Below are 14826 nucleotides of genomic sequence, written 5' to 3' on the forward strand. Positions count from 1 at the left end.
TTTACTTTTCTGTAAAGTCGTGATAATGTTGTGGTGAAATAATCTTTTTTTCATTTCTGGATCATTGCTCCAACGTCGCTCACTGGAACATTTAAAAGTTTAGAAATATATCCATAGACAGTTTTCCAAATATAAGCCAGTGATGCTCTTAAGAGGGCGTTTTACTTTTCATGACATGTATCAAATGCCTTTTCTCAAACAACTCAAATCGGTAACGAGAATAAATTTTCTGATCGAGACATTCCCAGTTTTTCTTAATTTGTGGAACATTCCCGATGTTCCGTGTTCAACATGGGACCTCTTGTCCTTGGGACAAAAGGAGAAGGAGCGACCGCGGAACATGTATTCTTTTAAGCGGCTGACCTATTAAAACTGACATACATTGATTCAGGGATCTCCAGGGAAAGATTAACGCAAGAAAGTCAGTCATTGCCTCAGCGGTTTTTAGATGGCTCATTTCCATTGTATTAACGGCACAACATGAACCGGGGAGGGCTGTGTCTTTGCTACAACGAGGGAATAATAGCCTGAATGAAGCTTATGAAGATCCTGCCATGTGAAATCTATGGCAGTTTGATGGATTTGCAATTCTTATGCGATTTAATCCATAAAGACAGAATAGAAGCCGGGTGTGTATTTAATCACTTGGCTGTCATTTTTCCAAATAGAAGACGTCTGAATCGACTCTGCAGCTGGAAAATATCTTCAGTCTTATCCGTTTAAGTGGCAAATTTGACACATGGACTTTTGTCTTTGTCTTACATCATGCTGATCTGATGGCTTGTAATAACGCCTCAAAGCAAACCGATTTTCTGGGACCAAATTGAATCTTTAGGCGAACCTTAAAATGCAGGTTCAGATTTCACCTTGTACCTGGAACAAAAAGTGACAGCTTGGCCGGGGCCGCCTTGCATCAGCGGCAGGGCACAAAATGAAGCGAAGCAGTCTCCTGTGGTCATGGGGGAGATGTGCATCAATTGGATGAAAATTAGAATGCTGGAGTCATGCAGAAATGTATTTAAAGCGGCTGCATCAGCTTACAGTTTAGAGTTACTCTGACAGGTATTGATGTAGGGAATTCATTGTGATGCCGGGGAGCTTTTTGCAGATTCTGGCCCAGCTGCTCTCGCCTCTTGGTCTCGGGGAACACTAGAGACCCGTCGCCCATGAACCGAACCGCTGCAAACATAAGATCCCAGAGAAACCTCCAGCAGTGAGTCGGCCTGCTTCATTTTCTTCTATGCCGCCGCCTGAGGGCACGGTTGGTGTCAGGAGGGGTGAAATCTCCTTCAGGCAGCCATGTTTGATTAACTAGGGGATGGAGGAGTTCAGAAGTCCTGCAACCTTGCTGGCATGTGGGCTGTTAAACGGACCTGACTGCTGGTAAAATAAAAGTGCAGCTTGAAAGAAGCTGTACACAGCTGCATAGCTGCTTTTGTAAATAGAAAATAAAATAAAAGAGAAAATCCTTCACACTTGAGCATCAGGTTGTTAACACTTTAAATAAATTAGGGAAAAAAACAACAGGATTATCCCCGGTTTACAAGAAAGAATATTGTACTTATTATGGTAATAAATGTTAGTGGGGAACAACATGAGCGCCTTTTAGGGCTGCAGCTGGAGCATTTATTGGTATCAAAGTCTCAGCATTAACAGAGACTGATTAAAAACTTAAAAATAGAGATGATGTGCCAACCTGGCTTTTAAAGACTCCCTTAGTGTTTGATTGATTTTTTTTAGGGCCATATCAACTTTATACCACAGCAGTAACTGTGCTGAAGCAGAACATATGGCCACATCTTTCCACATCCAAGAGAATCTCTTGGATACTGCTTTTCGTTTTCCGTGGCAAATATATCGCCGGGTTTATATGTGAAGAATAAAATGTCAACTTTTTTATCATTACCAGATGGATGTGGAGGGTGATCCGCAGTTCAAACCAGGCAGGGTTCATGGGCAGTGTTGTGCTGGTTAAGTTCAACCTCCTATTGTGAAAGTGCTGATGCTTATTCAAAACCCTCGTCTGAACTGTGTTTTCACTTTGACATTAGCAAAAGTACGGCAGCTCCGAGATGGAGATTTTCTTGTATGTTTGGCATTTAGAAAGTTTCCACTTTTAACTATGGAAGGAAAGCTTCTGTCAGATAAGTCTAGAGTGAAAAAAAAAACTCAACTGCTAAATTGATTCCCAGGAAATCTTTTGCAGACATCAACAAGTCGTCAGAAGGGTAAATTGATATCTTTTTGGAGTGCACCCGACCTTTCCTCGAGTGCCGTTCTGAGTTTGACATTTATGTTGTTAAGCAGTTAGTCATTTAGCAGCTGTTGTGTGGATTCGTGTGAAATGTTGCGCAAAATTACACATGCATATTCATATTTGTAAAGTACCTAATTAATAAATTAAAACTATAGTTGTGGTTAGAACTAGAGGAGACTTTAACATGACATTGGATTCACAAGAACGAGATCAGACAAGATCTCAGTAATACTTAATAATTAATGGTGCTTTGTTTTGGTTACATGTCACAGACTGACAATGAAATTCTTTAATCAGGACGTCAATGGTAGAAAAGCTTTGATCTGATATCGTCAATGGCCCTGTTGCTTCCTGTCGCAAACGACCTAACGAGATGTCTTCACTCTGTGGTGAAGACATCAGCTGAACAGCTACGACAAAATGTTTTTGCCTCGAGTTCAGTGAAAGACTGGGTTTGATTTTGGTTTTTTGTTGTAGCAGATGTCACAAACCTGTCTTACTGATAAGCTCTTTCTGTATTTGTATTTTTTCCAGGGCATCTGTGTTGTGAGCAACTTTAAAGGAGTTCATAATCCAGCAACCAAACAGAAGACGGAGGAATACCGTGGATTGCCATTGATGACTTTTCCCCGTGTAGAGAGCCCACTGGAGACCCTCAGCGCGCAGGTAGCTCAAAACCCTTAGCCTGCGATCCCCACAACTCTAATCTTTTTTATTATTATTATTGCTGGACAAAGCTCCCAAAAGAATTGAACATCAAACTCAAATATTATCTTTAAAACCTCATCATTTGGTGCTTGAAACCTGTTGTAATATTCTGTAGGTTCATTATCTGCTTTTTACTGACGTTTTTGCCTGCAACTTTAATCTTAAGTCATAAATTCATTCTTTTTCTTGCCTACTTTCTTTTCCTTCTGTCGACACAAAGCTATGACATTATGTTGGGCATGATATTTGCACCGCACTCGTTTCCATCAAAGCACTCCACGCACCGGGTGAAAATAACTGTCCTTTGTTTTCATCTTCACACCTTTCCCCCCCACTTCTGTTTTCCTCCCTCATATTTCTCCCGTTTCTACTCCTCCTCAAACGTGCATTTTTCCAGAACCACTCGGCATCGATGACGGAGGTCACATGACTAAGGGGGCAGCACCGGGTCACGTTTGCGTCTCCACAGCACTTCCAGGCACAATGACGAGGACGCATGCCACGTGGCGCCGAATGCATACAACAACAACAACAACAAAAAAAAGAAATCACTCCAGATTTATCTGTTTGAATCACCCGGAGGACAGGATACTCCATGTTTGTAGTGGTTTTCATTTCGCTTGGCTTCTCGCTACTCGGCCAGCCAAGACCCACAAATCTAACCGGTGCGAACTCGTCAGAAAGCCAACTCACTAAGCACGGGTTGTTTTTTCTCCAGGTATCTGAAAGCCTTCGAAACATGGCGCGTTTCTTTTGTCCTCCAGGGTGGCTCTTTGTAGTTAGCGAATGGTGTTTTTGTACGTTTTTGTATGAGCGAGTGCCGTAGCCTATCCTGACAATGTCAAACCTGCACACTTCCTGTCAGCTGACTCACTGTGTTACATCACACTCTGTCAGATGAAATGCCTCATCGGTCACCACATCCATTCCACTCAGTCTTAAAACTCTGCTATGGGGGGGGGATATTGATGTTGTTGTTATGTGGTGTTTGTCATTTGTACAGAAAAAAAGAGAGACAGAAATGTTCTTTTTATTATCTCTGTGCATTAATTGACCATTATAAGGTCATATTTTTTAAGGATTTTTGTTAGTCTGTATGACTATTATGATCCATTTGGACCTGTTTGCCTGCTGTCAACCTGAATATGTTTTAGTATCAGTTTAGGTGTTTGGGGGAACAAGTCTTGTCATTTTTGGAGGAAACATGAGGAGGGGTCACTGGCGTCCTCTGGGACTCAATACGGCGTCTGGCATCAGTTAAGATCAGATGCAATATTTGAAAATGCCATTACTCAGAAAGCTCGCCAGGAGTGTCATTCACCCCAATTTCCTGATTCACTCTGATGTTGAAAACAATGTCTTGAAAGCAGCCCGTTGGGTCTCGCATGTGTCGGATCCATGTACATATTTCCCCTTCTGTGCTTGTTAGAAATATGTCTTTGCTGAAATTTTAATGGAGGACGTTTCTAACGGATAGATGGGGTAACGAAGTGGGACAGTTTTGAGTAAAATGAGGCGATTGGTGTTTTTTCACCGAACCCAGCCGTTGACGCCCGCTTCACTTTTCCTCCTCGAGGCACCCCTTCCTCTCCCTCACTCACCAGTGGATTGTGATGCAATGTTGTGAATCCATTTCCTATTGGAAGATAAGTCCAGCATGAAGAGAGAAGTCGATAATGTTTTATAGATATTACTCATTATCATTGTGATTATATGTCTTTTTCTTTAAGAACAAAAAAAGCATTTCATCTGAAATGCTATATATATATATATTTTTTTTTTTCTTCTTTGTCCAAAAATTAAATAGTCAGTAGCAACTACGCGCTCTCTTGTGATTTTTTTTTTTTTCATTTTTGTGCACTTGTGTGCATAATAACTTTCTTTTATCATGTAAAGTATTGCTGGGAAGATTGCTGTCCCAGTTGACTGAGATTGAAACTTACCTTGATGGTGTTCTAGGTAAATTTCTTTCCTTTAGTTTATTTGAATACCAGCGGATTGTTTTGTTTACTTTTCCAGCATAGAAAACCTCCCGATGTTTGAAGCTCATTTCCTCGTTTGAATAAACAGAAAAAAAAAAATCCCATGTGTCCTACTGTAGTTACAAATATGAAGTCCAGTATAAAGCTATAACAAAATTTTGATCTGTATGATCATCTTGATTTTAGAGATACTAATTACACAGTTAGAATAAAGTAGCATAAAATACTCATTATTTTTCAATTAGCTCAATTGTTTGCATTTTGTCAGGTACACTTCCTCACAAAAGTGCTCACGCCATTTGAACCTTTCATCATTTTGTCACGTTGCGACTAAAAATCCAAATTTTTCATGCCATTTTCTGACATCCCAAATTGAAAAGTATGACTTATTAGTATTAGTAATATATTCGAAAATTCTGTTTTTGAAAAAACGTAGGTCTGCATTTGTATTTTGAAACTACAGAATACTGCTATCACACCTACTAGAGATAGTTTGCCACTGACCAAAATACTAAAGGCGTTGAAACAGTCACGATGCTACGTGAAATTGTGAAAAAGTACCGTCTGAAACAAGAATATTGACATTTTTGTTTGTCAGGGAGAATAATGAACATTCAAGTTAGTTTCTTCTAGTCACCTGCACCTATTTTAATACCCCGTTCAGCAACTGTTGGTCCACCCACTTGCAAAACTGCACATGTTGCCCAGACAAGTGATTAGGATGCACACGGATACGCTCAAACTAGGTTTCTTATTGAGTTCTTCAGCAGATTCATCCTGTTATTACCGCATCGACTTCAGGGATGTTTATGTCACCGCCTAGCAAGAAATACACACACAGAGGCACAAAGAAAGCTGACGGCTCAGCGAGTGCACTTTCTCTTTTGCTCTGTCAGGTATTCATTTCAGCTGTGACAGCCTGCGCTTACCCTGCAGACACACTGGCTAAATAGATAGGAGCTCTTTGTGTTTGTTTGTGTGTGTGTTTGCTTGTACACACAGCAGTTTTTGACCATACGATGATCTGAGAAAATTTAATTGTCGGCGCTTGGGGAATATGCCTACTTGTCCAAACTAACATCCCCTTGCAGTGTGAGTGGAGAAGAATGTTCAAGCCAAACGTTGTTTTAGGGATGGAAGCAAAGTTTGGAGTAGTGATTTCAGACGATCTCCGTTATTTGCTTATGAAGTGTGAATTGAAGTTAAATTATGTTCATAGCTCAGATTTTGTATTTTGTTTTTTTAGAATAAAATATCTAGTTCTCTAGTTCTGTCCTTTAGCCTAAAAAAAGACCTGGACTTTTTAGACAGAAAAAAAAAAATCCACCCATGCATTGTCTTCAGCTTATCTAAGATTGGTTTTCAGGGGTGACAGACCAAGAAGAGAAACTCAGACATTTCTGTAACCAGAGCTACTTTTCAGCATAATATGGGGGACCCCAAGGCATTCCTAAGCCAGAAGGGATATACTTGCACAGTTCCTCACAAGTTGTGGGTCTGCTCCAGGCTCCTGTGAGCAGACCCACAGGTGCCTGGGAAAGCAGCAAAGTGAGGTGCTTTGCTGCTTCCCCAGGAAATCAGGATTTCCCAATAATCCTGATTTGATGCTCAAACTGCAGCTCATTTTGGAAAACCAGTGATTCCACTCAAATATTCCCTGGGATCCGTCGGTCCGTCGTGGTGTAGAGAGAGCTGAGTCAAAAAGCGAAGCTCTCGATTTACCGGTCGATCTACGTTCCCACCCTCATCTATGGTCATGAGCTTTGGGTCATGACCGAAAGAACGAGATCACGGACACAAGCGACCGAAATGGGTTTCCTCCGCAGGGTGGCTGGGCTCTCCCTTAGAGATAGGGTGAGAAGCTCAGTCATCCGGGAGGGACTCAGAGTAGAGCCGCTGCTCCTCCATGTTGAGAGGAGCCAGCTGAGGTGGCTCGGGCAGCTGGTAAGGATGCCTCCTGGACGCCTCCCTTGTGAGGTGCTCCGGGCACGTCCCACCGGGAGGAGGCCTCGGGGAAGACCCAGGACACGCTGGAGGGACTTTGTCTTTCGGCTGGCCTGGGAACGCCTTGGGATTCCTCCGGAGGAGCTGGAAGAAGTGGCTGGGGAGAGGGAAGTCTGGGCCTCCCTTCTGAAGCTGCTGCCCCCGTGACCCGACCCCGGATAAGCGGAAGAAAATGGATGGATAGATGGTATTATTCTTCACATCATCTTAGTCCCGTCATCCTATGGACCGTAGTTAAGGATTGGAAGTTGCTTGCTTCACTTCAAATGAGGCCACAATTCTTCTATCCATTTCTCACTTAGTCTTGCCATCACACACTAACATGGTGCTAAGATACTTAAAGTTCTATGCTTGGGGCAAAGATTGACCCCTGACCTGAAGGCAGAAGTCCAGCCTATTCTGGTTGAGAACCATGGACGAGGAGGTAATTTTCATCCAAGTCACTTCAAACTAAAACAAAATAATATATATATTAAAATAAAAACAATTTGTGCAAAGAAGAGAGATGCATTTTTAATAATGGATCATGTCCAACCCATAACAAAGAAAAGTGCATGAACTTAATCACTTGGCAACTGCTCTGCTGTGTTTGGTTGTAAATGTTCTTTGCATTAAGTAACATGTCAAAGCCAGAACAGTTGTTAACAATTAAAAAGAGAATATTTCATTTAGTGATTGGTTGTCACCAAGATTTGAGTAGTAATCCGTGTTTTTATGGCAACGGTAGTACAAGAGCACCAGAATGCTCTCAGGCAAAATAGTTCATCCCTGTCTCTTGGTAGCCCACAAATTTGGCTCTGACATGTTAAATAATGACTTCAATAAACCGGGAGTGCATCAGTGAAGTACAGGACCAACATTATACAGTGATTCATAATTACTGTTGTGAATTGTCATCAAATCCCCTGCTTAGGTGCCAACCAGTTCTTCTTTATGATAGTGTCTTGTGAATGCTTTATGCAGTATCTTTCCATAGTGTCTTACACAGAAAGTCTGCTGATGTTCAGAAGACTTATTCAAGAAAACTCCATTGCCACAGTATGCATTGCCAAAGATCTGAGACATTAAGCCATTGAAGGATGTCTACAAATCCCTAATGGGTTGTATGCCGGAAAGATGCAAAGTCTGTGCAAGACACACAATCATAAAGACTCGTCTGGCTGGGTTCATCTACGGGTCATAATAAGACCCTGAACAAACTCTGGTGAAATAGTTCATTAAGCTTAAGAGTCATCGTATCAATCAGCAAAGCTTAACGTCACGGCAAGCAAATCATACCTCTGAAGAGATTGGGCTTATCTCAGAGGTGAGATATTTCAGGGACAAAAGGATGTATTCTGCATGAAAGGAACGTGGAAGAAAAGAAGCTGAAGGAATCTGAGAAGAATGAAATGGAGGCGAAGAGGACGGAGAAACACGGCTCCTCGCTGACAGGCTTGTGGGGTTCAGGATCCCTCTTTCACTCTTGTCCACTACTACTGCTTCTTCTACTCAGGTCTCACCTCCCGGAGGTCAGAAAAGGTCCCAGCAGGATTCAAATAGCAAGATGGGACCCACAGTGAAGATTTCGGGTCAACATTTAGATAAATTCCTGTGTCTAAATGAGGACCTTAGTAAGATAAATCTTTTTTTTTTATATATATATATATATATATAATTTCCAGACATTTGGCAGGGTTCCCTATCCAAAAGATTTTGTGGAGTTGTGTTTCCAGGTTGATTTTTTTTTAAGGTTTTTCTAGACAAAACAAGGAAAGGCAGGCTTCAGAAGTCTGGGAGTGTGTTTGTGTGTTGGTTAGTCTGCTGGTGGGACTGGGTATACTGACAGAACTGGTTGGACTGGTGTGTTGAGGGCTGACTTGGTGAAGTCTGGTTTGTTTGCTGGTTTTCTGTTTGGTACCGTTCAAGCTCTCTCTTCCTTCTCATTGCTGACTGTAGCTGCAGCTTGATCGCAGTGATTTGACCCTCCAGTTCTGACAGTTCTTGCACCAGTGGATTTCGACCAACTTGGCCAAGAGTACCGTCACCCACTCCTAAGCTGCAGCACTGCGTTGTAGTCTGTCCAGATCCTTCTTGTCCTTGGCCCAAAACACGTCCTAACAGGTCGGAGCGGCCGTTGGATGTGGTCACTATGGGCATGTGTTTCTCCAGCAAGGGTAGAGTGTGAGGATGAGGGCGGGGAGAAGGTGGAGGTGGCGGTGGAAGGTCCTGGGAGGATGGATGTTCCAGGTCATTCTGAATATCTTGGGGAAGAAACCTTCGCCGGTTGCAGTGGGAGGATCCTGCAGGATTCCAAGATGCTGACTGGTTGTTTCCTTCGTTGCACCTGGGATGAGGCAGAGGGAAAAGTGAAATGTCAAGAAAGAAATCTATATGCCAAGGTGGGTGAAGTGTGAATCATTTTAATGCAACATGCTGGTAGGAATAAGTAATCTTAGAAAAAAGCTGACTGGTTCAAACACAGAGAACATGCTTTTTTATTATTTTTTTTGCCTGAATTTAGGAGTCGTGGCACATAAAATAATTGCCATGTGAAATTATACTGCAAGATACTGAAGTGACACATGAAGTTCTGGACAACATCTGGAAATCATTCGTGAGGTACTTATTCTCGCATTCTTCCATACCAGCCTGAATATTTTCTGAAATAATTTGTGTTGTAATAAACTGTTTGGTGAAGCTGAATATTACTTATTCGGAGATTTGATTGTGCTGCTATATTTCCTGCTGTGAATAAGATGAATGATTTTGGATGCTCTTCTATAAAAAAAAAAAATAATTGTGATATGTGCAAAATTCATTTATACTCAAAACTGACGACTACAGTGGAAAAACTGTACTTGCAAGGTTTAGGGACCACAGCAGTATAGTTAAAATCCACAAATCCCCTCTAAACTGGTCCCTGATGAAACGCTACCATCATACTTCCTGTTCGTGTGCTACTTGCAATTATGTCACTCATTTGTTTGTAGTTTATAAAGCCAGAGAATAGCTTTGTTTGGAAGTTTTGTCCACACTTTACTGAATTACACTGAACAACGTTGGAAGAGATATCATCAGTGAGTCGTATCAGAAGAGAAGGCATGCTGGCTTTAGCCTAGGAGTTCCACCCATTGTTGTTCCACGCCAGCATGTCTGTCTAAATCATTCACTGTTTTCATTATTGACTTTGCTTTACTGTTGAGTTTGTAAATACAGCAATCTCTTCTTTTTGGAACAAATCAGTGATAACCTATTCATTTCATAGAAATAAAAATATGCTTAGATGTTAACAAAGAGGATTTTGTTAAACATCCATTTTTAAAAGCTTTAATACAGACTTTATGTGCCAGCAGTGAGCCTAACAATCCTTTGCAAGCCAACCTGGAGCTTCAATTTTTTACCGTGAAGTTAAAACCACAATGCTTAGGAGAGCTTTAGTTTGACAGTGCTGCCAACTTTTAGTGGAAGCATGCGTCACTTTGCCGTTCCCCTCTCCTTGTTTTTTTTTTACCTCTTTTTTTTTTATCTCAGGAGTGATGTGAACATTCAAAATCCTTTAATCAGTGTCCATTTTACAGCCTGTTTATTTCTCCTTTTCATCTTCTTTATTCCTCATAATCATGATTTATGAAGGGTAATTTGGAGCCACAACAAAAAACAAATTTGGATTGTATTTCCCAGGAGTTTGAGGCCAACCGGCTTTATGAAAAACTGTTGCCGGGCTGAAACATTTTTTTTAGATTGAAAAAGGCTTCTTGGACTTTTGCGCAAAAACAATATTTTCTTCACGATGCACATAAGGAGGAAAGAAGACTGACACATAATCTAATGAATAGTGCTCAGCAAAGGTATTCATACTCATTGACATTTTCCACATTTTGTCATATGTTTATAGGCATAAACTATTAACAATTATTAACTATTAAACTATTTTTTGGGGTTTTAAAATGTTGAGAAAACCCCAAAATATTTCATGTGTTTGTGTTCAGCCTCACTGTGTAGAACCACCGTTCAGCTCTAAGTCTTTGGAGTGTGAATCTAGCAGCTTTGCACTTCCTGAGACTGAAACTTTGATCATCTTCCTTTGCCATTTCACGCTCAGTGAGATTTGATGCAGCGTGTATGCGAGCATCAGTTTTCAAGCGCGGCTGCTGATTATCAGTTGAATTTAGATCTAGACTTGACCTGCGTTCTTTTTAATCCCAAGATGATTTGATGTCATGTTTTGATCCAAATGAAGCTATTCTATTGTAATTGGTCTGTTTTCTGCTTAAAGGCTAACCTCTGTTTCAGTCTTTTAGCTTTAGCAGCCTAAAATAAGACTCTTTTTAGCACTACCCTCGTTCCAGATGAAAACCGAAGCTCTTATTTTCTAACCTAACCCTGCTTTACTCTTTTCCAGAAACTTTTACCTGAGCTGACGCGTTTCTTGCTTTTCATGATGCTCTTTATGCAGTAATGTCCTCTGACAAACATTTGAGTCTCCTCACGAAACATCAGCATTTATAGCTTCAATTACGCTCATGTGTAATGAAGAGTCAGGGTTAAAATTTAACATTAGATTTTTATTTTTGATGGATTTTTGTCAAGTCAGAGGGGAAAATGCTAAACCAAAAACAATTCTTACCCTAAGTTATCATCACACAATCTATTCATAGATTAGGAAATAGAAAGTGCACCAATAGAGTGTTATAATCTGTCTACTATGTGTCAGACTGTTGTGATTTAAAGCATATGTTGTGTTTCTTTGGAGGCGATTTATTTTAATTTCTCAGAGGTGTTAAAGTGATTCGGCCAAATCTGCCTGAGCTTGAGCTTTGCTGAAGAGCTCTCGAAATCAAAAGCTATTTTTACCAGAGGAAAAAAAAGTGACAAGAAGAATCTAATGAGATACTCCTAACATCAAAGCTTACAGATGACATATCTGAATATAAGAACATAAGAAGAGTTTCATCTTAAAATGATATTTCCGCCTATTGACCTGTACTCACGGCATGGCAGTGGAGAAAGAGAGGACGTTTTTGAGATGAGGATAAAACTTTATCAGATCTCGTAAGCTCCAGGTCATATAATAACCAGGTCATATAATAACCTCACCAGTTTCAGGAGGCTTTAGAGTACTGCATCGCATTCCCATCAGTGGTTTCTTTTTTTTTAACTGAATTAATTTAATAATAATAATAATAATAATAATAATTAATAATAACTAATAGTTTCCTCATAGGTAAACCTCCACAACATTCACCTATGGGTTAAAACGTACATTTTTATTTAGGTTTTAAACTAATTTCTGCTTTTTTCCCCCTCCTTTCATGAATACATACAGCTCTGAAAAAAATTAAGAGACCGCTTAAAGTTGTCAGTTTCTCTGATAAACTGATATATGTCTGAGCAAAATGAACATTGTTCTTTTATTATATCAACTACTGATTCTGAAATTCCAAGCAAAAAAAAAAAGGTATTTATTTAAAGAAAATGAGGGATGGTCAAAATAACGAAAAAGATGCAGTGATTTCAGACTTTAAATAATGAAAAAGAAAACAAGTTCACATTCATTTATAAACAACACCAATGGTTTAACTCAGGAAGAGTTAAAAAATCTAAATTTGGTGGAATAACCATGAGGTTTTCAATGGGGTTCAATGCAGTGGTCTAGAGATGTATACCATGTATACATACACATATTTTTTTATCCATAAATACAATTTTTTATTTAAAAAATATAAACTTTTAGAGAACAGCTACAACAACCGAAATGTACTAAATGTTTTGTGTTGCAGTGTAGACAGTTTTTTCATAAAACAATCTGCATACAATCCATTTTAGGAATAGAGATGCAAGAAATTTAGCATATTTTTGCAAACTCTAAATTAGCCGAGCTAACGATTATACTCTTTGGAGAGGAAGTTATCATTGAGGGAAGTGGACTTTAAAGTTCTCTTTTCTTCAGCATCAGAGACCTCCATTGAAGAAGCAAACTGCTTCTTCCATGTTTCTTTAGCAACATTTTTAGCAGTTAATTCAGGCTGCTAACAGGGAGTGAAACTTTATCAGATAACGTAAAGGCTGAAAGTACGTACTAAAGCAAAGTTCTGTTTTATCCGTCGGAGCTTTCAAGCTTTATCTACCTTGAGACATGTGGGAAATGCTGAAAGTCTTTAAGAAATCTCAGAGTTAAGATAAGAGTCTTGAAGGATCCTCGACAGAATACACACAGAGTCAGAGCTTTATGGCTAACTGTGCCAGTTGTGCTAATTGTTAATGTAAGATTTTGAAAGTTAAGAAGTTTTGTTGTCTTTGCTTTAAAATAATAGTGAATCCCTGTTTGACTGCAGTTCAGACATGTAGACTCCTTCCTTCTTCTCACACACACACCTCTGCTACTGCCCCTCTCTTAAATATCAAGATAGATGCATTAGTTTTTGATTTTCAAAACTCATCATAGAACATATTATTCTTTCACAAAATAATGCTCTTCTGTTTTGTGGCATGCTAAAAAAAGAAAAGAAAGAAATATAATTTTTCATGGAAACTAAAATTTGGCTACAATGGTTTTGGGAATCAAAGGGAATCAATCAGAAATTGGAAATTGTCCACACAAAAAAAATAAATAAAAATCTTAGGTTGATGCATCACAATTAGCATCTACTTCACTTTCAAGAAAGGAGACCTGTAATCTTCTGCTCACCCGTTCCAGACATCAACATGTTTAGCTGTTTTTACCTTGACATGAATAGCACATTCCTAATTTATATTCTTCTATTTTATACAGAAATATGCTTAGGGGAGGGTTACATTTGCATTTGTAGACATTTCTAGGACATCCAGTTCAAGGGGTCAAGTATTGAGTCTTGTAAGTATTTTCATTTTTTCCCCCATGCTCCTACACATAATCCAAAAATATTTCATATAACACCATACCAACTCTTCTAATTAATTTAGTTAATTCTTGTTTATATATATATATATATATAAAGTCTCACATTTATAATGGAATTTTATGAAACAAGGATGACCTCCCATCCTGTTTATTCATATTTACCAGCATGCAGTAGTTTTCCTTAACACATGCCAATAATTCGCCAGTGAATAATATTTCCCCCCATCTGTCAATCCAGATACAACTTAAGCCGACACTTGATGGATCATTTGAAATTAAATCTGCAGAATTATGAACCTGCTGGTGTTTTCCACAAGATACCAAACGACCTGCTCACCATATCGGAAAGTCTCAAATTATTAATAAGGCCTTTTTTTTTATTGCTGGCGGGTAATTGGCGTATTCCTTTGTTCTGTGATGAGTAATAAAAATCTATTTTAGTTTCAAACTACACAGCCTGCTAAATCTGTGAAACTAGCCTGTGTGTGTGTGTGTGTGTGTGTGTGTGTGTGTGTGTGTGTGTGTGTGTGTGTGTGTGTGTGCGCGTGCGTGTGTGTCCCCAGTGCAGACTACAACCAGTTAGCTAAGATCTAAAATCAGTTTAAATGATTATAGAGTGGTTGCAATGTGAGTTGGTCTTTTACCGAAAGGGGATTTTGATCTCAATTTAGTTAATTCTTGTTTTGGATCAAGGGAAACCTCGCCTCAGATGTCTCTCATATTGTGTTTCCCTTTGTGTGATCGATTGGGTAAAACCACCTGTTCCTCATTATCCTCGGCCCCCACAGAGAGTCGTCTGCTTAGACTGATCTCGCATCGCTCCCCAAATGACTTCTTGTTTCTTACCTTTATTTGTTTTGCATCGCCAGGTTGATAAGTTCTGAAAATCCCAATGTTCTCTTTACTCAGTTGAGTCTTTTGCTTTCAAGCTGCTTTTCTTATTGCTTCTTATTTCACCTGCCCACCTTTTTGTTAGCATTTTCATCAATAATGTTTACCTTCTATCCATTTAA

General features: G+C 39.6%; 2 protein-coding genes across 4 annotated transcripts in view; one reads left to right on the forward strand and one right to left on the reverse strand.

Moving 5' to 3' along the window:
• The window catches only part of plppr1 (phospholipid phosphatase related 1), a 73191-nt gene extending 68406 nt beyond the window's left edge, over positions 1-4785 (forward strand). For all 3 annotated transcript variants that reach the window (XM_081613197.1, XM_081613196.1, XM_081613195.1), the window contains 2 exons: positions 2792-2923; positions 3363-4785. In XM_081613197.1, coding sequence (XP_081469323.1) covers positions 2792-2923; positions 3363-3395 — 165 coding nt within the window. In that variant the 3' untranslated portion in view covers positions 3396-4785. The remainder of the gene's footprint in view (positions 1-2791; positions 2924-3362) is intronic.
• A 3818-nt stretch (positions 4786-8603) lies between these two features.
• The window catches only part of grin3a (glutamate receptor, ionotropic, N-methyl-D-aspartate 3A), a 39488-nt gene continuing 33265 nt past the window's right edge, over positions 8604-14826 (reverse strand). Inside the window, exon 9 of the mRNA XM_081613193.1 lies at positions 8604-9277. Coding sequence (XP_081469319.1) covers positions 8716-9277 — 562 coding nt within the window. The 3' untranslated portion in view covers positions 8604-8715. The remainder of the gene's footprint in view (positions 9278-14826) is intronic.

The sequence above is a fragment of the Poecilia reticulata genome, chromosome 12 (genome assembly GCF_904066995.2).
Source record: "Poecilia reticulata chromosome 12, P_reticulata-male-v2, whole genome shotgun sequence".
NCBI lineage: Eukaryota > Metazoa > Chordata > Actinopteri > Cyprinodontiformes > Poeciliidae > Poecilia > Poecilia reticulata.